Genomic DNA, 24,881 nt, shown 5'->3' with positions numbered 1-24,881 from the left:
AATGATCTGAAAACAAAGATTATTCAACATAGTTGTTCAGGGGAAGGAGACAAAAAGTTGTCTTAGAGATTTAAACTGTCAGTTTCCACTGTGAGGAACATAGTAAGGAAATGGAAGAACACAGGTACAGTTCTTGTTAAGCCCAGAAGTGGCAGGCCAAGAAAAATATCAGAAAGGCAGAAAAGAAGAATGGTGAGAACAGTCAAGGACAATCCACAGACCACCTCCAAAGACCTGTAGCATCATCTTGCTGCAGATGGTGTCAATGTGCATTGGTCAACAATACAGCGCAGTTTGCACAAGGAGAAGCTGTATGGGAGAGTGATGCGAAAGAAGCCGTTTCTGCAAGCACGCCACAAACAGAGTCGCCTGAGGTATACAAAAGCACATTCGGACAAGCCAGTTACATTTTGGAAGAAGGTCCTCTGGACTGATGAAACAAAGATTGAGTTGTTTGGTCATACAAAAAGGCGTTATGCATGGAGGCAAAAAAACACGGCATTCCAAGAAAAGCACTTGCTACCCACAGTAAAATTTGGTGGAGGTTCCATCATGCTTTGGGGCTGTGTGGCCAATGCCTGCATCGGGAATCTTGTTAAAGTTGAGGGTCACATGGATTCAACTCAGTATCAGCAGATTCTTGACAATAAGGTGCAAGAATCAGTGACGAAGTTGAAGTTACGCAGGGGATGGATATTTCAGCAAGACAATGATCCAAAACACTGCTCCAAATCTACTCAGGCATTCATGCAGAGGAACAATTACAATGTTCTGGAATGGCCATCCCAGTCTCCAGACCTGAATATCATTGAACATCTGTGGGATGATTTGAAGCGTGCTGTCCATGCTCGGCGACCATCAAACCTAACTGAACTGGAATTGTTTTGTAAACAGGAATGGTCAAATATACCTTCATCCAGGATCCAGGAACTCATTAAAAGCTACAGGAAGTGCCTAGAGGCTGTTACCGTGTTTCCCCGAAAGTAAGACAGTGTCTTACTTTCTTTTACCCCCAAAAATGCCACTATGTCTTACTTTCGGGGTATGTCTTATATTGGAAAAAATCCCACAGCAATCGCAGCAAGTCTCCATGCAATGTACCGTATGGGGACTTGCCGCAATTGCGCCCTAAGTGTACCGCAAGTTAAGGAAACTTAACCACCAGCGGCTGCACATGAGGGCACTGAGGCTGCGTGATTTTGTATGTTGTCCATGGTCCTGATGGACCACGGACAACATTACTGCAACATTTCAACATTTCTCGGTAGCCGAGCGTTCAGCTGAGCGCCCGACCGCCGGCATGTGTCAGCTCTCAGCTGAGCGCTTTGCCGCCGGCATGTCAGGGCGCTCAGCTGAGCTCTTTGCCGCCGGCATGTCAGGGCGCTCAGCTGAGCGCTTTGCCGCCGGCATGTCAGGGCGCTCAGCTGAGCGCTTTGCCGCCGGCATGTCAGGGCGCTCAGCTGAGCGCTTTGCCGCCGGCATGTCAGGGCGCTCAGCTGAGCGCTTTGCCGCCGGCATGTCAGGGCGCTCAGCTGAGCGCTTTGCCGCCGGCATGTCGGGGCTCTCAGCTGAGAGCTGTCACATGCCGGCGGCATGTCAGGGCGCTCAGCTGAGCGCTCAGCCGCCGGCATGTTAGGGTGCTCAGCTGAGCGCTTTGCCGCCGGCATGTCAGGGCGCTCAGCTGAGCGCTTTGCCGCCGGCATGTTGGGGCTCTCAGCTGAGAGCTGTCACATGCCGGCGGCATGTCAGGGCGCTCAGCTGAGCGCTCGGCCGCCGGCATGTTAGGGCGCTCAGCTGAGCGCTTTGCCGCCAGCATGTCAGGGCTCTCAGCTGAGAGCTGTCACATGCCGGCGGCATGTCAGGGCTCTCAGCTGAGCGCTCGGCCGCTGTAACTGTACTGTAAAGAAAAAAAATAAATAAATAAATTTTTACTACGTCTTACTTTCGGGGTACGTCTTACATTAGCCGACCCCCCCAAAACCCCCACTACGTCTTACTATCGGGGGTGTCTTACTATCGGGGAAACACGGTATTTTTGCAAAAGGAGGATCTACAAAATATTAATGTCACTTTTATGTTGAGGTGCCCATACTTTTGCACCGGTCATATTTGGTTTAAATGTGGATTGCACATTATCTGTTAGTACAATAAACCTCATTTCAATCCAGAAATATTACTGAGTCCATCAGTTATTAGATATATGAAACTGAAATAGCTGTTGCAAAAACCCAAATTGTTATAAAGAAAAAAGGTTAACATTAATAGGGGTGCCCAAACTTTTTCATATGACTGTCAGATAAAACGTCAAGACTAAATATCTTAAGACTGATTTTTCAAAAGTTTTATGGACTGATGAAATGAGAGTGACTCTTGATGGGCCAGAGGCTGGATCAGTAAAGGGCAGAGAGCTCCACTCCGACTCAGACGCCAGCAAGGTGGAGGTAGGGTACTGGTATGGACCTCCTATCATCAAAGATGAACTTGTGGGACCTTTTCAGGTTGAAGATGGAGTGAAGATCAACTCCCAGACCTACTGCCAATTTCTGGAAGACAACTTCTTCAAGCAGTGGTACAGGAAGAAGTTGGTATAGTTCAAGAAAAACATGATTTTCATGCAGGACAATGCTCCATCACATGCATCCATCTACTCCACAGCGTGGCTGGCTAGTAAAGGTCTAAAAGATGAAAAAATAATGACATGGCCCCCTTGTTCACCTGATCTGAACACCATAGAGAACCTGTGGTCCCTCATAAAATGTGAGATCTACAGGGAGGGAAAACAGTAACCTCTCGGAACAGTGTCTGGGAGGCTGTGGTGGCACACAATGTTGATCGTAAACCGATCAAGCAACTGACAGAATCTATGGATGGTAGGCTGCTGAGTGTCATCATAAAGAAAGGTGGCTATATCGGTCACTCATTTTTTTGGGGTTTGTTTTTGCATGTCAGAAATGTTTATTTCTAAATTTTGTGCAGTTATATTGGTTTGCCTGGTGGAAATAAACAAGTGAGATGGGAATATATTTGGTTTTTATTAAGTTGCCTAATAAGTCTGCACAGTAATAGTTACCTGCACAAACAGATATCCTCCTAACATAGCCAAATCAAAAAAGATGCACTCCAACTTCCAAAAATATTAAGCTTTGATATTTATGAGTCTTTTGGGTTGATTGAGAACATAGTTGTTGATCAATAATAAAAAAAATCCTCTAAAATAAAACTTGCCTAATAATTCTGCACACGGTGTACATCACTGCTTCACTGTGACAATTTGCCATGCCATCTTCTGTAACAGCTGTTATGGGGGGGACATTGGTTGTCACCGGAATACCACTATAAAACATATCTGTTGCCAGACTTCACAATACAATCTGCACACATTTTACTATAGAAATCTTTGAGCCGATGAGGCTAGAAAACTCAGAAATGTAATTGTCATGATTTCTCCTGTGTTACTTGGTTGCAGTAGGTGACTGTTTGCTGCACTATAGGTTGTGGGAGTGCTTAGCTGTCGGTATACTGATTGACAGTTTAGTAATCCTATCTAGTTTAGGGGAATGCTGATTGACAGTTTAGTAATCCAGTCTAGTGCAGGGGCTTGCTGAGGTGTTGATGTGTTCATTGACAGCTCAGCCGTCCAATCTGAGACTCCGGACTGTGACCTGACTATGCCTCTGCCTATCCCCTTAATCTTGTTGAGATCACCTGGTACCTGACCCCCCCGGAACATCTGACTTTCCTGCCTCGTGACTGGCCTGTGTAGTGACATCATATTAAGACTGACCCTCATATTTACCACTTGAACCTCACCTTTCTTTTGTAATTCTGGTTTTCATCCTCAGTTTTGTTAATTTTCTTCGATGAATTCTGTGAGTTTTGGAGTAGAGGAGGCCATACAGAAACTTGGTGATGTCTGGAGGGAGGTTCAAAAGAATATTGAGGTGGCTCAACTTCCTCAAAAATGGAAAGCCAATAGGAAGCATTCAGAAGGTCCTGTCTTTAAGTAGGAAATAAGGTTTGGGTATCTTTTAAAATTATTAAGCAAAACGTACCATGGACAAAGATGGGTCTGACATTTTTTGGCCCGTATGAGACTTTGGAGGTAGTTAACCTGGTGATCTGTAGACTAAAACTTCCTCCTTCTTTTAGCATCCCAAATGTGTTCAATAAATCACTGCTGAAGTAGTTTGTACCTTCAACTTTGTCTTCCTCTTCACCCACCTCCTCCAGTTTAGAGTACGAGGTAAAAAGCATTGTTGAGTCTTGGAAAGTCCATAATTCCTTCCAATGTCTCATTCATTGGAAGGGATACAAACGTGAGGATAGATCCCGGCTTCCAGCTCATTTGGTGTAGGCTGATCGTTTGGTCAAGGCCTTACATCAAAGATTTCGTGGGAAACCAGGGGGTCCTGTGCCCCCCCCCCCCCTAAAAAAGAGGGTACTGTTATGATTCCTCGTGTGCATCTTGGATCCAATAGGTGACTGCTGCACTATAGATTCCTGGAGAGCTGTGGTGTTGACATGCTGATTGACAGCTAATTCTTCCAATGTAGTGCAGGGGCATGCTGTGCTGTTCATATGTTCAGTGACAACTCAGTCATCCTCCAATCTGAGACTGGGTGGTTCTAGGTTTTTCAGGTGTGCCCTGTTTGGTTTGATTGCCCAGCTATTTAGCTATGCAGTTAGTCCCAGAAAACTGCCAATCTTAAGCGGGCTTTACACGCAACGACATCGCTAACGAGATGTCGGGGTCACAGAATTCGTGACGCACATCCGGCCTCATTAGCGACGTCGTTGCGTGTGACACCGCAGGAACGACTGTTAACGATCAAAAATACTCACCATATCGTTGATCATTGTCTAGTCGTTCCTATCCCGATTATCGCTGCTGTTGCAGGTACGATGTTCGTCGTTCCTGCGGCAGCACACATCGCTACATGTGACACCGCAGGAACAACATCGTACCTGCGGCCACACGCAATGAGGAAGAAAGGAGGTGGGCGGGATGTTTGTCCCGCTCATCTCCGCCCCTCCGCTTCTATTGGGCGGCCGCTTAGTGACACCGCTGTGATGCCGCACGAACCGCCCCCTTAGAAAAGAGGGTGTTCGCCGGCCACAGCGACGTCGCTAGGCAGGTAAGTATGTGTGACGGGGACTAACGATGTTGTGCGGCTCGGGCAGCGATTTGCCCGTGACGCACAACTGACAGGGGTGGGTGCTTTCACCAGCGACATCGCTAGCGATGCCGCTGCGTGTAAAGCCCGCTTTAGTCTTCGGCTCAGTTGTGGTAGAGTTGTGGTAGTTGGCTCCTTGTTTCTGTGCTTTGGGAATTGATCTTTTGGTGCCTGACCAATGGCTTTGTTTGACTTTTGCCTTGTTCTTCTGCTCTGATCCACTACCCTCCAGATATTCTGACTCCAGACCGTGATCTTATTACTCCTCTACCCATCCCTTTAATCTTGGCGAGATCTCCTGATACATGACAAGAGACCGTTTAACTATCCTGCCTGAAAACTTGACTTTAACAACAAAACCCAATTGGATCAAAAGCTATTACACAGGTATACAAACATGGGAAATAACTGTAAGGACACCCGAGGAACAATTGCAAATCCACAAAAAACAACTGAAAAACAGGAGAAGTATGTGGAGTATAATGCAGAGTACAAAAGTTTTTATTAACATATAGCAGACATACAATATGAAAAATCTTTAAACTATTGCGGTTTAACAAATGACAGACACCATAACACAGGTACATTTATATATACAGTAGCTCAACATCAAAGAAGGAAAGCTTGTCACTCACTGAGCATGTTACTTAGGATTGGTGATGAATAAGATCTTAGTAAATTACATTAGATATATAGTCCTCATCATCAAATTAGTGCAGCAAACGATTTGCGATGATCACATTACTACATGAGATGTGTATAATAACATGAAGTGATATGCATATTGAACAAATAACACATAAGGTAGGCAGGTGAAAAATATGTACCAATGATACTGGAGTTTGGGATCCCCTAGAGATCATGACGCGCGTTTCGCGTGACACCTACACGCTTTGTCAGACTGGAGACAAGTGGAATCACGACTTGACTGTGTAGTGACTAGCGTCATAATAATCTTTTGTAAATGTGTAATCTCCATCTCTGTCCACCTTCTCAGTACAAGCTGCAGCTGTCGTTGGGTGAGTGGAGACTAAATACACCTGGACTTGTTAGTTTGCTCACTCTTTAGGTAGGACATTTTTTATAAAAGAATTATATTTCTGCAACCAAATCACTGTACTCACAGTTTTCCAGAAATCCTGCCTCTGTATTTTTTATCCCTATGTGTTTTGTTGTACAGTACATTTTTAGAAATGTGTTTCTGCTCTGTTCCTCTGTGTCTGATACTTTTTTCTCTATGGCGCCACTAAAGGCCGCTTTACACGCTGCGATATCGCTAGCCGATGCTAGCGATAGCGAGCGTGATAGCACCCGCCCCTATCGTTATGCCGATATTTTGTGATCGCTGCCGCAGCGAACATTATTGCTACTGCAACATCACACACACTTACCTGGTCGGCGTCGGCGCTGTGACTGCCGAACAATCCCTACCTCAAGGGGGAGGGACGTTCGGCATCACAGCGACGTCACCGTGACGTCACTAAGCGGCCGGCCAATCAAAGCGGAGGGGCGGAGATGAGCGGGACGAACATCCTGCCCATCTTCTTCCTTCCTCATTGCTGGCGTGTGGCAGGTAAGGTGAGTTCCTCGCTCCTGCAACGTCACACGTAGCGATGTGTGCTGCCGCAGGAACGAGGAACAACTTCGCCCACGCAACAGCAGCGATATTTGAGAATGGACCCCCATGTCAACGAGGAGCGATTTTGGACGTTTTTGCAACGATCCAAAATCGCTCCTAGGAGTCACACACAACGAGATCGCTACAGCGGCCGGATGTGCGTCACAAAATCCGTGACCCCAACGAGATCGCTGTAGCGATCTTGTAGCGTGTAAAGCCCGCTTAACAGAGAAGCTTGGTGGTGCATGCCCAGTGCACCAGTCAGTAGCTCAAAGAACTAGTGGGGCTTCTGACCACTCACAACATCCAGTTGACCGGCCAATAAGGAGACGCGGTCATCACACCAATAAAAGGGGAAGTTCGGGGTTAATCGAGGCTCTCTCTGCCCCATTTAACTTCCTGAAAGCTTGTAAGGTTTGCTTCTTTACTCTGCTTGCGCCAATGGCCCTGTAAGCACGACCAACCTGGGGGCCATAAAGGATGAAAAGCAGGGGGTCCTTATACTAGACAGAGTGGTCAGCGCCAAGATTGATTGTGAGAAACTGCTTTGAGAGGACGGATCGATACAGGTATAAAATGTAATAATTTTAGACGTTTTACATTACAGTTCAGCTCAAGAAAGGAAATGTTGGTCTTTTCATTAATCAGAAAGTAGCGTTTACAAGTTCTGATAAGATTTTCCATACCGTAGGTTGTTTATCTAACCGTGAGATAATGGTTCTTAATATATTGTGTATTTAAGGTCATGAACACAACCTTGCTCAAGCATACCACCAAGCGTACGCTGACAGGCTTTGTAAAGATTTTGTGGCCTCACAGCGGTTGAACGAGCTCTTTGCAATAATGGATACATTTGCTTGTGGACACCTGAGGAATGAGAAGTCAGACAACCCCAATGCGGAGTATCCTAAAGCAGTGTCTTCAAGGTATAATACCTATCACTGGAAAAAAATCCTTCATCTCACTGATTTGTCATCTGTCTATATGTTTTCTCTCCATCCTTAGGATCTCTAGTATTTGTGTTGATCATTATGTGTCTGAAACTCCCCAAGACCCCAAAATGCACAGTAGAAAGGTTACAATAACCAAACTTTTCGGCTGGAGTTAGGTAATGGATTGACAAAGTACCGTATTTCTCAATTTGCCAATCCATCTGCTCCAGAATCCACGTTAGTTTCCAAGTGGGATCATTAAATTATTTTAGTTTGTAATGTACCCATTGTCATTAAATTTTTATTTGTGGATCCCACCAAATTCCCCAGGATCTTCCAACAATCCAGTGTAGTTAATGAAAGCGCCTCTAACATCTTCAGCCTGGAGAAACAAAGATTGTTGGGATAACTGATGGTATTTGCCAATAAAGAAAAATGGAGGCAGCGCACTTTAAAATTAAAGATCCACAAAACGGGTGCAAACAGTAAAGTATCCCAATCCAATGACACCGCTAGATCCAAGGAAAACAAATGTGCAGCACTCCAACTTCATTCAATATGTTTATTCACCAGGCATGATATCCTTTTTTTCTGTTATGGTATTTGCCAGTAGAAAAAAAGCTTATATAGCACCAAAATATCCTGTACAATCACCCTGTATATGTGTGTGTGTGTGTGTGTGTGTGTGTGTGTGCCCCAAGTCTCCCAAATTGTCACCGTACATGAGATGTGTATATGCGCAACACTCCAACACTGAAGAGATGAGGAGGACAGTAAGTAAGACGACTACAGGACCTGAGCCCAGCACTGAAGAAATGATAGGTACAGTCATGGAGATGGAAAATCACACCGAGGGGGACATGATTACAGGATCTAGGACCAGCACTGAAGAGATAAGGGAGTCAGTGAGTAAGATGTCAATGACACCACGATTACAAGATCTGAGCGCAGCAGTAAAGAGATGGGTAGCACGGTGGCTCAGTGGTTACCACTACAGTCTTGCAGCGCTGGGGTCCTGGGTTCAAATCCGACCAAGGACACCATCTGCAAGGAGTTTGTATGTTCTCCCCGTGTTTGCGTGGGTTTCCTCCGGGTTCTACAGTTTCCTTACACACTCCAGAAACATACTGATAGGGAACCTAGATTGTGAGCCCCAATGGGGACAATGATGCCATTGTATGTAAGCGCTGTGGGATTAATAGTGCTATATAAATGAATAAATATTATATTATTATGTCAGGGCAGTGAGGATCATGTCAATCACACAGAGGGGAACATAATTTCCTCATCTGAGGTTGACACTGAAGAAATTATCGGAACAGTGAGGAAGACTACAATCACACCGATGGAGGCATGAATATGAGATCGGACTAGTGTAAGGGGTACTTCTCACATATCGCTGCTGAGTCACAGGTTTTGTGACATACCAGTGACCTCATCAGCGATTTCGCTGTGTGTGACACTAAGCAGCGACCTGGCCCCTGCTGTGAAATCGCTGATCGTTACACACTGTTCTGGTTCATTTTTTGCTCGTTGGTCTCCCGCTGTGCAGTACATATCGGCGTGTTTGACGCCGGGAGACCAACGACCACCGACTCTGTGTAAGCAGCGTATGCTGGTAACTAAGGTAAATATCGGGTAACCAAGCAAAGCGCTTTACTTAGTTACCCGATATTTACCCTCGTTACCAGCGTACACCGCTTAACACTGGCTCCCTGCACACGTAACCAGGGTACATATCGGGTTACTAAGCAAAGTGCTTTGCTTAGTTACCCGATATTTACCCTGGCTACGTGTGCAGGGAGCCAGCGCTAAGCGGTGTACGCTGGTAACCATGGTAAATATCGGGTAACTAAGCAAAGCGCTTTGCTTAGTAACCCGATGTGTACCCTGGTTACGTGTGCAGGGAGCCAGCGCGTGTACGCTGGTAACCAAGGTAAATATCGGGTAACCAATCAAAGCGCTTTGCTTAGTTACCCGATATTTACCCTGGTTACCAAGAGTCACTGGTGGCTGGTCGCTGGTGAGATCTGCCTGATTGACAGCTCACCAGCGACCATGTAGCGACGCAACAGCGATCCTGCTACGTTGTTTAGTGAGACGGTACCCTAAGGCAAATTGCGTCCCTTGGCCTAGTCCTCGTTAATTAGCATATGGAGAGAGAAGCAACAGTTATCTGAGAACGTTTATTAAGGCCACTGTTAGAATGTATGAATTGGCCTATTTAATCTAATGGTGGAGGCTTCGTTGACCAGATAAGTTAAATATGTTTTTGTAGACTGGAAATCGGAGAACCAAGAAAAAACCCACAGAAACACAGGGTGACTATACAATCTCAATGCAGATGTTACCTTTGTTTAAAAGGGAACTGTTATTTCCAGAAACATTTTTTACCTGCATAGATAGAGTTAATCTGCAGGCAAATACCATTTAAACCCTACATAGAACCAAACATTTCAGCCATTCGAGGAGATATCAATAAAGGAAATAAATCATCAAAAAATATTTAACACGTGTGTATAAGTAAAGGTAATCTTTATTAAAAGTAGTGATATAACACTCTGGCCCATAGTTAACTTTGACTGACAAACCGATAAAAAAGGACAGTGGCCAAAAAATATAGTAATAACATCATATTTTTTTTTTTGACAAATAGCATAAGAAAGTTAAAATAAACAGTAGAGTAATGAGTGCACTAATGGATCTACTTTGTTTATTCTATTTGTCAATAAATCTGAATTTTATTATTATACTTTTTTGACCATAGTCTTTTGTGTATCGGTTTCGCATTCAAACACTGTTTATTCTTACTTGAGCTGCGGCTACAGGGAGAAAATGATGGTATATTCTCACTGTAGGGCTAGGTTCGCACACTGCGTCTTTTTGACGCTGCGTTTTTGTGCGTTTTTGGCCGCTAAAAACGCACCTGCGTCGAAAAAACGCATCAAAAAACGCATGCGTTTTTGCCGCGATTTGGTGCGTTTTTGGCTGCGTTTTGCTGCGTTTTTGATCTCTGCGTTTTGCTGCGTTTTTCAAATGCATTGCATGGGCGGAAAACGCAGAAAAACGCAGGAAAGAACTGACATGTCCATTTTTTTTTTTTAACTCAAAAACGCAGGTAAAAAAAAGATGTGTGCGGACAGCAAAAATGAAAACTCATAGACTTTGCTGGGGAAGCAAAGTCCTGCAGTTTTGAGGCCAAAAACGCACCCGAAAAACGCGCAAAAACGCCGCGAAAAACGCACTGTGCGCACATAGCCTAGCTGTTCGCTTCTTATCAGGGTGGTGCAAGGCGTGGTTACAGTCACTATTTATTTCACAGTGAGCATGCTGTATTCACTCCCCGTCATATTGATTGACAGCTTGCTCTGCACACATGTTTCAAAGCAGTCTGTCGATCAAAGCTTTAGGGAGTTAGAACTGTCCTCACTGTGTAGTGAGTGATGACTATTACCGTAGTTCCCTGCACCACTCCGATGACTGAAAGTGAGTGAGTGCAAAGAGAATATAACTTAATTTTCTCTCTGTTCTTGCTCCAGTAAGCCGGATACACAGGATTTAAACAGTGTTTACCTACAGATTACCCATGTATATTCAGGTAAATAGTGTTTCTGGATGTGATAGGTTGCTTCTTTTAAATGTTAATCTATGACTCCAGGGCAACAATGGACAAGGCTATTTAGTGAGTCCCATGCTGTCCCATAGAGGTATTATATAATAATTCAGACAGGACAGAGGAATATATTACGGAATATGCGCACAGGCACAATAAACAACATTTTAATACAAACATTTACAGACGTTTTCACTCATTACAGGGATTATTTACTCTTAGGCAACATTCACAAGACCGTCCCGTTTTTGCGGTCCGCAAAAAACAGTCCTGCATCCATGTAACATCCGTTCCGTTCAAGGGCTGTGTGTCATCCGACTGTCATTCGTGTGCCTTCCGTTTTTTTTGCAGACTACAAAAAAATGGAAGCAGCTTGATAAATAAATAGATAGATAGACGTAGATAGAGGGATAGATAGAGGGACAGAGGGATAAATAGGGAGATAGAGGAATGAATGAATAGAAGGATAGCTAGAGGGATAGATCGAGAATAGATGAGAAAGACATATAGAATATCCCACTCCCCTGCATTTTGTAATCTTGCACCCATTAGTGCCTTTCATGTGACATTAAAGGGTGCTTAGCCTTGTATTTAACCCAAAAAAAAAATAATAATTAAAAAAAAACGACGTGGGGTCCCCCCTATCTTTTGTAGCCAGCTTGGGTAAAGCAGACAGCTGCAGCCTGCTGACCACAGCTGTCCACTTCACCTTGGCTGGTAATCCAAAACAGAGGGCACCCCACGCTGTTATTTTAAATTAAATAAATAATTTAAAACAAAAAATGTGGGGTACCCCTCAAATTGGATCACCAGCCAAGGTAAAGTGGACAGCTGTGGTCTGGTATTCTCAGACTAGGGAGGTCCGTGGTTCTTGGACCCTCTCCAGCCTAAAAATAGCAGACTGCAGCCACTCCAGAAATGGCGCATCCATTAGATGTGCCAATCCGGTTGTTTTTCCTCAGCTCATCCCGATGCCCTAGTGCGGTGGCAAACGGGGTAATATCTGGGGTTGACACCAGATGTGTAATGTCACCTGGCATCAAGCCCTGTGGTTAGTGATGTCATGGCGTCTATCAGATACCTGACATCACAACCCAGTCGGTAATTAAAAAAAAAAAATAGACAACAAACAAATTTATAATTGAAAAAACATTCCCTCTTTCACTAATTTATTGGAAAGAAAAAAACAAATCCGGGTCTTGTGTAATCCAATAAGGGGGTTCCACGACGATCCATACACACTGTCCCAGTCAATGAAGAACAGAAATTTCCCCATTGACTGGGGACTAAGATGATAGTGATGAACATACAGTTAGGTCCAGAAATATTTGGACAGTGACACAAGTTTTGTTATTTTAGCTGTTTACAAAAACATGTTCAGAAATACAATTATCTATATAATATGGGCTGAAAGTGCACACTCTCAGCTGCAATATGAGAGTTTTCACATCCAAATCGGAGAAAGGGTTTAGGAATCATAGCTATGTAATGCATAGCCTCCTCTTTTTCAAGGGACCAAAAGTAATTGGACAAGGGACTCTAAGGGCTGCAATTAACTCTGAAGGCGTCTCCCTCGTTAATCTGTAATCAATGAAGTAGTTAAAAGGTCTGGGGTTGATTACAGGTGTGTGGTTTTGCATTTGGAAGCTGTTGCTGTGACCACACAACATGCGGTCTAAGGAACTCTCAATTGAGGTGAAGCAGAACATCCTGAGGCTGAAAAAAAAGAAAAAATCCATCAGCGAGATAGCAGACATGCTTGGAGTAGCAAAATCAACAGTCGGGTACATTCTGAGAAAAAAGGAATTGACTGGTGAGTTTGGGAACTCAAAAAGGCCTGGGCGTCCACGGATGACAACAGTGGTGGATGATCGCCGCATACTTTCTTTTGTGAAGAAGAACCCGTTCACAACATCAACTGAAGTCCAGAACACTCTCAGTGAAGTAGGTGTATCTGTCTCTAAGTCAACAGTAAAGAGAAGACTCCATGAAAGTAAATACAAAGGGTTCACATCTAGATGCAAACCATTCATCAATTCCAAAAATAGACAGGCCAGAGTTAAATTTGCTGAAAAACACCTCATGAAGCCAGCTCAGTTCTGGAAAAGTATTCTATGGACAGATGAGACCAAGATCAACCTGTACCAGAATGATGGGAAGAAAAAAGTTTGGAGAAGAAAGGGAATGGCACATGATCCAAGGCACACCACATCCTCTGTAAAACATGGTGGAGGCAACGTGATGGCATGGGCATGCATAGCTTTCAATGGCACTGGGTCACTTGTGTTTATTGATGACATAACAGCAGACAAGAGTAGCCGGATGAATTCTGAAGTGTACCGGGATATACTTTCAGCCCAGATTCAGCCAAATGCCGCAAAGTTGATCGGACGGCGCTTCATAGTACAGATGGACAATGACCCCAAGCATACAGCCAAAGCTACCCAGGAGTTCATGAGTGAAAAAAAGTGGAACATTCTGCAATGGCCAAGTCAATCACCAGATCTTAACCTAATTGAGCATGCATTTCACTTGCTCAAATCCAGACTTAAGACGGAAAGACCCACAAACAAGCAAGACCTGAAGGCTGCGGCTGTAAAGGCCTGGCAAAGCATTAAGAAGGAGGAAACCCAGCGTTTGGTGATGTCCATGGGTTCCAGACTTAAGGCAGTGATTGACTCCAAAGGATTCGCAACAAAATATTGAAAATAAAAAATTTGTTTTGGGTTTGGTTTATTTGTCCAATTACTTTTGACCTCCTAAAATGTGGAGTGTTTGTAAAGAAATGTGTACAATTCCTACAATTTCTATCAGATATTTTTGTTCAAACCTTCAAATTAAACGTTACAATCTGCACTTGAATTCTGTCGTAGAGGTTTCATTTCAAATCCAATGTGGTGGCATGCAGAGCCCAACTCGCGAAAATTGTGTCACTGTCCAAATATTTCTGGACCTAACTGTATATTATTGCGAATGGCAGCTGAGAGAGGTTATACCAGCCGTATAGGACAACACACAGCAAGGGGGGAAGGAATGCCTTATAGCTAGGGAAAGGGGGAAGTGGTGACCCCTGACAATAACCTGCAGCCCACCCTCACTGCCCTCACCGACCCTATACAGGTTCCGCATCTGTCGCCGGGCTGGATACCTGGAGCCCTGTCTTACCCTGGGAAATGGGACCTAAGTATGGATGGTGGGTGTGAGCGCTAGTCAACACCACGAATACTAGAGGAAAACACAAGGAAACAATACAGGGGAATCATGACTGGCATCGCCAGAGCCCTGGTAGATAGCAAAAGACAAACTCTTATCTGAGGAGCAGCAACCATAGAAGTCGCTGGAGCAAGAGGAGACGACCTCTCTAGACCTTAGCAAGGAGCCAACTATAACCGAACGTAAACCACCCCAGGTTGAGGTTAATAAAGGAAGTCAGAGGATAGCAACTGAGAGGCAGGATGTCAGTTCTCCAGGGTCATAGTGTCCACCTGCTGCAGAAACTGGGAACTGTCAGATAACAACATGTGCTGTCAATCTCTGTGATCTTCTAGCACTCGCTGCCACTGGATTGTCAGTCGGCTGTGATACCTCCGTGACAGGCCATGACACATATGTGACATTTTTTATCCTCCATTCCACGAAGTTGTGTAATAAATCATTTTGAAGCTTGCCAGTACATTGCCCAAAATTAATATGACCCCCCCCCCCCTTTTACTCTCACATTGCAATTGGAACAGCAAAGTTCCCATGTCTTAACTTGTTTAGAGAATTTACATCATAGTATATTTGGAGTTTTTGATTTTCAGGACAAATAAATATGTTTCCTAATTTACAACATGATTTATCAGATTTATCAGTCCTGTTATAAAAGGTTTTTCCATGAATAACTTTCAATTCCCACAGGCTTTCCAAGGTTCAAAATACCAAAATGAGCTTTACTCACCCACTGGGCGAGAACTGCCTCTCTTTGGCTTTCATTGACAGGCTGCAGCAGTGACCACACAATTACAGCATGGGACCACTGCAGCCAATCACTGGATTGAGCAATGATGCCAATGTCGTCTGCACAAGACCACTGAGCACGGTGATTGGCTGCAGCAGTCGTGCTGTAATTGAGATATCCCTTCTACAGCCTATCATCAGAGATTAATGGCAGGGGGTAGAGAGTTACATATTTTGGATACATTTTGAGCATTTACCTTTTAAGTAAAATCAACAACATCTGCAAAAAAAATTACTGGCAAGTTGCGCTGAAGATTGGGGACATTTTACATGTTTACCTTGTACACTTTGTGCAGACTTATTAGGCAAATGAGTATTTTGATCACGTGATAATTTTTATACATGTTGTCCTACTCCACGCTGTATAGGCTTGAGAGCCAACTACCAATTAAATAAATAAGGTGATGTGCATCTCTGTAATGAAAAGGGGTGTGGTGTAATGACATCAAAACCCTATATAAGGTGTGCTTAATTATTAGGCAACTTCCTTTCCTTTGGCAAAATGGGTCAGAAGAGAGATTTGACGGGCTCTGAAAAGTCCAAAATTGTGAGAAGTCTTGCAGAGGGATGCAGCAGTCTTGAAATTTGCCAAACTGTTGAAGCATGATCACCGAACAATCAAACGTTTCATGACAAATAGCCAACAGGGTCGTAAGAAGCATGTTGGACAAAAAAGGCGCAAAATAACTGCCCATGAATTGAGGAAAATCAAGCGTGAAGCTGCCAGGATGCCATTTGCCACCAGTTTGGCCATATTTCAGAGCTGCAACGTTACTGGAGTATCAAAAAGCATAAGGTGTGCCATACTCAGGGACATGGCCGAGGTAAGGAAGGCTGAAAAACGACCACCTTTGAACAAGAAACATAAGATAAAACGTCAGGAAAATCAAGCGTGAAGCTGCCAAGATTCCATTTTCCAGCAGTTTGGCCATATTTCAGAGCTGCAACGTTACTTGAGAGACTTTGTTGGGGTACGGCCCATGATCACCTTCCGTAAGAGTAAGTCCCTGAAAGATAGGCTAGTGCATAGTTTTTATCAGGCCCCCCAAAAAGAAAGGACATGGTTAGAAAGGAAAATTGATGGAGTTTACAGATGTGGACACTGTAAGTTTTGTAGGTGGATCTGTCCTGGAAAAAAGGTGGTTTCCGCCAGCACGGACCGGGAGTACCTAATTTGAGATTTTGCCAATTGTGGTACTGAGGGGGTTATTTACGTGGCGAGTTGCACTTGCCCCCTGAACTACATTGGAAAGACAAAAAGGGAATTGAGAAAGCGGATAGGGGAACACCTGGGAGACATTCGGAATGAGAGGGACACCTCGATCTCACGACATATTAGACAGGTCCATGGGGGAGACCTAAATTCCATCGGTTTTAAAATCATTGAAGTTGTCCCAGAGCCGATCAGAAAGGGCAATTGGAACAAAATCCTCCTACAAAGGGAGAGTAGGTGGATATATCGATTTGATTGTGTACATCCTAAGGGCTTGAATGAGCAGCTAACGTTTGGATGTTTCCTGTAGGGGGTGTCTGTCCTAGAATGGAGACCTTTGCTGGTTCTGCATCAAAATAAATTCTGATTTGTAACCGCCTGGCTAGTATAATTCCGTAAAGGAATAGGCCATATTTGGAGTGGTGAAATTATCTTCACCTCCATGGGATTCTTTTAATTAGATCTTTATTATCTTCAATTGACCCCATTTTTTGAACCCATGTAATGTGCTGTGCTGATTAAATCCCCCCCCCTCTCCCCCCCCCCCCTTTTTTTCTGTAGGGTTATGCCTTATGTGGCTATGGGAGAATGCGCTCATTATTGTTTTGGGAGAGTATTTGCTCCCCAGGCGACTGTGCCGATTTCCCTCTACCAGTCTCGGATCCCCTGCTTTAAAGTGAATGATGCAGAGAGGGGGACGGAGTTTTTCTCCATAGCCGGGAGTCTGCAAACTATAGCCTGGTGAGGATGCGCTTACTGGAGGTAATGGGAGTGTGTTTGCTATATAGGCGATCGTGCCGTTTTCCTCCTATTAGTCCTGGATCCCTTGCTTGTGAATGAATGATGCGGAGGGGGGCCGAGCCTTGCTCCGTACCTGGGATGATGTAAATTGGGTGGTCATGTGCCTTTGATGATTTACGCCCATTCAGACGTTGTCAGCTGGAAGGCTTATCTGCTGCACGTCATTTCTGGACCTTGCACGCTGGGCGTGCATATGGTAATAAGGTGACGTGGCTTATGCGATCATGTGACTTTGATAGGTCACATGGGTTTATTTACATCCGGCGCGGGCCGTGATTTCCCGGTCTGATGATTGGCTTATCATGACAAACTTCCAGGGTTTCCATGGAGATGTAGGCGTGGTTGGGGTTAATCATCTAACCAATTAGCTTTACATGGGGGGCATTTAACTGTGAGCAGCTGCAGAGCAGGTCGTCCATGCGATACATCTGCATGGAGAGGTGCGTGCTGCAGAACAAGTAGCCCCCTGAAAACTCTCTGGTATGTTAACTGCTGCTTTTTCCAATATCTTATAGACATTTCATGTGGTTTGGATTTGGGGTTATTTTGATATATATTTATTCCACAGGCGATTGGGCCCCTTATTAAATATCGTCTCCTGATGAACCCCAGTGGATGTAATGGGGAGAAACGCGTCGAGACTTTGTGATTTTATGGTATTGGGTTGAGGACCATGAAAGCCGGGACACCTTCACCTCAAGGGAGAAATAAACGCTAACGAATTTTTGACCTGAATTATCTCAGATAAGTGTATACTATTTTCTATATTCCCTCACTATTTGATGGTATAGCCCCTCAGACTACCCGATAAGAAGGGAGTATAGGGATATCATAGGAGGGAAAGCCGCCGAGGAATGGGGGCACCTTTTTACCGTTAGGGTGCGTGTAACTTTGGTTATATCTCCATTGGCAGGTAGAGGAAAGAGAGAAGGAGGGTCATTTAGAGATCTTTCTAACTTTTGAATCCCATAAGAGTGATATAAAATTGGAACAACCGTTGTGTTCCGGAGGTGAATACCATTGAGGCTGTATCATGGTCCTGGGATTTTTTGTGTGTGTCACATTTCACAGGTGGAATTCTAAATTGTTTTAATCTATTTCATTAAAAATTGGTTTTAGATATACTAATTGAGGTAGCCTTGGGTGTAACTAATTGATATACTACCTGTAAACTGTTTTTCTAAGTGTAAAATTCAACGTTACTGGAGTATCAAAAAGCACAAGGTGAGCCATACTCAGGGAAATGGCCAAGGTAAGGAAGGCTGAAAAACGACCACCTTTGAACAAGAAACATAAGATAAAACGTCAAGACTGGGCCAAGAAATATCTTAAGACTGATTTTTCAAAGGTTTTATGGACTGATGAAATGAGAGTGACCCTTGATGGGCCAGATGGATGGGCCAGAGGCTGGATCAGTAAAGGGCAGAGAGCTCCACTCCGACTCAGACGCCAGCAAGGTGGAGGTGGGGTACTGGTATGGGCTGGTATCATCAAAGATGAACTTGTGGGATCTTTTTGGGTTAAGGATGGAGTGAAGCTCAACTCCCAGACCTACTGCCAGTTTCTGGAAGACAACTTCTTCAAGCACAGGAAGAAGTCGGTATCGTTCAAGAAAAACATGATTTTCATGCAGGACAATGCTCCATCACATGCATCCAACTACTCCACAGCGTGGCTGGCCAGTATAAGTCTAAAAGATCAAAAAATAATGACATGGCTCCCTTGTTCACCTGATCTGAACCCCATAGAGAACCTGTGGTCCCTCATAAAATGTAAGATCTACAGGAAGGGAAAACAGTACACCTCTCGGAACAGTGTCTGGGAGGCTGTGGTGGCTGCTGCACGCAATGTTGATCGTAAACAGATCAAGCAACTGACAGAATCTATGGATGATAGGCTGTTGAGTGCCATCATAAAGAAAGGTGGCTATATCGGTCACTAATTTTTTGGGGTTTTGTTTTTGCATGTCAGAAATGTTTATTTCAAAATTTTGTGCAGTTATATTGGTTTACCTGGTGAAAATAAACAAGTGAGATGGGAATATATTTGTTTTTTATTAAGTTGCCTAATAAGTCTGCACAGTAATAGTTACCTGCACAGACAGATATCCTCCTAAGATAGCTAAATCTAAAAAAAACCCACTCCAACTTCCAAAAATATTAAGCTTTGATGTTTATGAGTCTTTTGGGTTGATTGAGAACATAGTTGTTGATCAATAATAAAAAAATCCTCTAAAATACAACTTGCCTAATAATTCTGCACACGGTGTAGTTTCATATTTATTTATAACTGTATACGACAAAGAAAATTCTAATCTCTGTCCTGCTTTTTTTGTTACCCCAGGTTGGAGACGGAGAAGTCCATTCTGTTATTACATGGAGTGAGTGGAAGTGGAAAGTCAACAACGCTTGCAAAATGGCTGCACTCACGTAAAGGCTTAATCCCCAATGTTGCCGTAATCTCCTATTTTGTGAGAAGTAGTGGACGTAGTGATGACATCATGTGCTTCATGCGACATTGCATCATTTTGCTTCAGTGTGATTACTTTGGTAAATAATATTCTCATTTATTGTAACTAAGTCATTGAATACTCAATATTAAAGATGAGCCACCCCCCTAGAGTTCGAGTTCGGTTCGTCGAACGGAGGACAAGTTCGTCGAACGTTCGACGAACCAACTTGAACCCCATTGAAAACAATGGCAGGCATACACAAACGCATAAAAACACATTACACATGTACACATACAGTTAATAAACATTGCCATTACACTTACATGTCCCCGCGACGCGTCCTGCACTCTGTCTTCCACCGCTTTTCCTTCCGATAATCGCTGCTTCATCCCGGTAACCAGCACTGCTAATAGGACCTTCTGTGACGTCAAAATAGCATGTGACCAGTCACGTGTGTATCATCTCATTGGCTACAGACTGGTCACATGGCTAGACGTCATCCTAGGTCCTGTCAGTGCATCTCTCCGGTACGCGGTGCTCATTTGTGCATCTCCGTTTACCGGCGAGATGCTCTGGCACATGGTCGGCTTCCCCGTTCCTGCATGTAGGCACTGTTTACAGAGTCAGCCCACATGCAAGGACTGGCTGCCACAGCTGGTGAATTGCGGCACCGGGAATCACGTAATCGGAGCACCGTTGCTATAGTAACCGCCTGTCAGCGGTGATGTCACCGCTTACAACCCGCAGCCTCTGCTCACTCTCACTGAGTGATTAGACTGCATGGGAAGCAGCAGTGTCTGCCTCCCATGCAGTGCTGTCTGATATAGCAGAGCTGCATGGCTTGAAGGAGAAAGAAGACAGAAAACCCGGATCGTGGTGGGGTGACAAGGAGTAATAAACATGGAGTCTCTAAATGTGTCTGTGTATTTATTTCTATTAAAGTATTTTTTCTATGTGTCGTGTCTTTTTTTTAACCCTTTGGAGATTCTTAATGGCCGGGTCAAACTTGCCTGACATTAAGAATCTCTGGGTTAATACTAGCTAGTAAAACAAAGCTAGTATTAACTCATTATTACCCAGCAAGCCACCCGGCTTCAGGGCTGCTGAAGAGTTGGATACAGCGCCAGATGATGGCGATTCTATGAAAGCGCCATTTTCTGGGGCAGCTGCGGACTGCAATTCACAGCAGAAGGGCCCAGAAAGCTCGGGCCAACCTGTGCTGCGGATTCCAATCCCCAGCTTCCTAGTTGTACCTGGCTGGACACAAAAATGGGGCGAAGCCCATGTCGATTTTTTTTTTTTTTTTTTTTTTTAATTCATGAAATTCATGAAATAATTAAAATAAGGGCCTCCCTATTTTTTTAGTTCCCAGCCGGGTACCAATAGGCAGCTGGGGGTTGGGGGCAGCCTTACCTGCCTGCTGTACCTGGCTAGCATACAAAAATATGGCGAAGCCCACGTAATTTTTTGGGGGTCAAAAAAATCCTGCATACAGTCCTGGATGGAGTATGCTGAATCTTGTAGTTCTGCAGCTGCTGTCTGCTCTTCTGCATACACTAGTGAATGGAGCATGCTGCCTTGTAGTTCTGCAGCTGCTGTCTGCTCTACTCCATTTAGACAGACAGCAGCTGCAGAACTACAAGGCTCAGCATACTCCATCCAGGACTGCAGCAAAAAGAAAAAAATATCCAGCAGCAATGTCTTCATAGGGAAAATGTTTTTCTTAAAATTCCATTTTATTGAAAACTAATTAAAAAACATAGTGCAGCAAGTTATAAACACGCGGTTTACCCATTTCAGAAGTTAGACTTCCTTAATAATAACCATAGCAACAATGGTTATGATTAAGGAAGTCTAACTTCTGAAACGCGCCAACCGCGTGTTTATAACTTGCTGCACTATGTTTTTTAATTAGTTTTCAATAAAATGGAATTTTAAGAAAAATATTTTACTCATGAAGATGTTGCTGCTCGATATTTTTTTCTTTTTGCTGCAATCTCGTTTGAGCCTCCCTTATTCCATGCACCGTCTGACCTTCTCTACAACATGAATTTACCAGCATAATATCATACGGTGAGCTATATTTTTTCTTTTTTTAGTGTCCATCCAGGGCTGTATGCAGGAGTTTTTTGCCTCCCAAAAAAATTACGTGGGCTTCGCCATGTTTTTGTATGCTAACCAGGTACAGCAGGCAGCTGTGGGCTGCCCCCAACCCCCAGCTGCCTATTTGTACCCAGCAGGGAACCAAAAATAAAGGGAAGCCCTTTTTTTGTTTTTTAATTATTTCATGAATTTCATGAAATAATTAAAAAAAAAATGACGTGGGCTTCGCCCAACTTTTGTGTCCAGCCAGGTACAACTAGGCAGCTGGGGATTGAAATCCTCAGTGCAGGGTGCCCAAGCTTTCTGGGCACCCCTGCTGCGAATTGCAGTCCGCAGCCGCCCCAGAATATGACGCTTTCATAGAAGCGCCATCTTCTGGCGCTGTATCCAACTCTTCCAGCTGCCCTGGTGACGGGTGGCTCGCTGGGTAATAATGGGGTTAGGGCTAGCTGTATATTATCAACTGACCCTAAGACCGAAATTCATGGTGTCACGCCAATATTAGACATGGCCACCATGAATTTCTAGTATAGATAAAAAAAATCACAACACACAGAAAAATATTTTTATTAGAAATAAAACACAACACAATTAGTGACTCCATCTTTACTGAAATAAAGAACCCCCCTCCGCAGTAATCCTGAGTCAAGGGTCCCGCGCCGTCCAATCCGGATCCAATATCATCTGATCGGTTTGCTGGAAGGCAAAGCGATCAGATGATGTGTCAGGCTCAAGGGCCTGAATCACATGACACAGCAGCTGATTCCATAAACGGCTTTTATACAATCAGCTGATGCATCAGTGCAAGAAAAACAAACTAAACACTTCTGGGCAGACTCCTGTCCGACAGCATCAGCTTATAGTTTAACCGGCTGGGCGGTAAAAAGCCGGCCTCACCGCTCGACTTTTAGTGTCAGCTGATTCCGTCAGGTGACCGCATCAGCTGATCATCGCCAGGTCTGAGAGAGAGAAAAGAGAGAGAGAAGAGGAGAGAAGAAGAGACAGGGGAGAGAGAAGAGAGAGGGGAGAGAGAGAACAAGAGAGAGAAAAGAGAGGAGAGAGAGAGAAAAGAGAAGAGTGAGGGAGAGAGAAGAGGAGAGAAGAGAAAGAGAGAGAGAGGAGAGAGAAGAGAGAGAGCGAGAAAGAGAGAACAAGAGAGAGAGAGGAGAGCGCAATGCAGCCTCATTCAGTGAACTGCTCTGATTTTTTTAGATTAAATTCTTTACCGAGGCGGCCAGGACTTGAACTCGTGAAGTAATGCTTCTTAGGCCGGAGTCACACTTGCGAGTGCCTCGCGTGAGTCTCTCATTGCATCACCCGTCACGGCCGCACACTCTCCGGACAGGAGCGGGTCGGTTGCATGTATCTCTATGCAGCTAAGACGCTCCTGTCCGGAGAGTGTGCGGCCGTGACGGGTGATGCATTGAGAGACTCGCGCGAGAAACACGCGAGGCACTCGCAAGTGTGACTCCGGCCTTAGGCAGTAGCTCTATCCATTGAGCCACTGGCTCTAATGAGAAGCATAGGAAGATTTGGTTATCTTGACCTCTACATTATTATTATTATTATTTATTATTATAGCGCCATTTATTCCATGGCGCTTTACAAGTGAAAGGGTATACGTACAACAATCATTAACAGTGCATAATAGACTGGGACAGGAGGAGAGAGGACCCTGCCCACGAGGGCTCACAGTCTACAGGGAATGGGTGATGGTACGATAGGTGAGGACAGAGCTGGTTGCGCAGTGGTCTACTGGACTGAGGGCTATTGTAGGTTGTAGGCTTGTTGGAAGAGGTGGGTCTTGAGGTTCCTCTTGAAGCTTTCCACGGTAGGGGAGAGTCTGATGTGCTGAGGTAGAGCATTCCAGAGTATGGGGGATACACGGGAGAAATCTTGTATGCGATTGTGGGAAGAGGAGATAAGGGAGGAGCAGAGAAGGAGATCTTGTGAGGATCTGAGGTTGCGTGCAGGTAGGTACCGGGAGACTAGGTCACAGATGTAGGGAGGAGACAGGTTGTGCATGGCTTTGTATGTCATGGTTAGTGTTTTGAACTGGAGTCATTGGGTGATGGGAAGCCAGTGAAGGGATTGGCAGAGTGGCGAGGCTGGGGAGTAGCGAGGGGAGAGGTGGATTAAGCAGGCCGCAGAGTTTAGGATAGATTGGAGGGTTGCAAGAGTGTTGGAAGGGAGGCCAGAGAGCAGGAGGTTGCAGTAGTCGAGGCGGGAGATGATGAGGGCATGCACTAATGTTTTTGCTGATTCTTGGTTAAGGAAAGCACGGATCCGGGAGATGTTTTTGAGTTGTAATCGGCATGAGGTGAAGAGGGCTTGGATGTGTGGCTTGAAGGATAGAGCAGAGTCGAGGGTCACTCCAAGGCAACGAGCTTGTGAGACTGGGGAGAGTGAGCAACCATCAAGTTTGATGGAAAGGCTTGTTGGAGGAGATGAGTGAGGAGGAGGAAAGACAATGAATTCTGTTTTGTCCATGTTGAGTTTTAGGAATCGCGCAGAGAATTGCAGAGTGAAGTCTCCAGTGACAGCGCGGCTCACTTCAGGTGCTACGTGGAGAGGACACAGAACGCTCGTGTTCTACGGGGCTTCCTGTCATCTTCATGTAGCAGAGCTGACAGTGTCGTGTGGATTCGGACCTGGATTGTTGTTTGGGGATTAATAAAGAGGTAAATGAGGTTTTTTTTTATCTTTTATTCCAAATAAAGGATTTTTCGCTGTGTGTTTCTTTACTTTCACTTACAGGTTAATCATGGAAGGTGTCTCGGGGAGACACTTGTCATGATTAACCCCGTTATTACCCCGATTGCCACCGCACTAGGGCAATTCGGGATAAGCTGGGTAGAGTCCCGGGACTGCCGCATCTAATGGATGTGGCAATTCCGGGCGGCTGTTGGGTGATATTGTTAGGGTGGTGGGCTCCCCATAACGTGGCGCTCCCCATCCTTACAATACGAGCCTCCA

At 44.6% G+C, this 24,881-nt stretch overlaps 1 protein-coding gene across 4 annotated transcripts in view; it reads left to right on the top strand.

The window, feature by feature from the left end:
- Nucleotides 1–24,881, top strand: part of LOC142303401 (putative tetratricopeptide repeat protein 41) — a 118,560-nt gene that overhangs the window by 23,879 nt on the left and 69,800 nt on the right. For all 4 annotated transcript variants that reach the window (XM_075344720.1, XM_075344721.1, XM_075344722.1 and 1 more), the window contains exons 3-4: nt 7,535–7,718; nt 19,694–19,899. In XM_075344720.1, coding sequence (XP_075200835.1) covers nt 7,535–7,718; nt 19,694–19,899 — 390 coding nt within the window. The remainder of the gene's footprint in view (nt 1–7,534; nt 7,719–19,693; nt 19,900–24,881) is intronic.

This window comes from Anomaloglossus baeobatrachus, chromosome 4 (assembly GCF_048569485.1).
Source record: "Anomaloglossus baeobatrachus isolate aAnoBae1 chromosome 4, aAnoBae1.hap1, whole genome shotgun sequence".
Taxonomy (NCBI): Eukaryota; Metazoa; Chordata; class Amphibia; order Anura; family Aromobatidae; genus Anomaloglossus; species Anomaloglossus baeobatrachus.
This window is presented reverse-complemented; position numbering and strand designations above follow the sequence as displayed.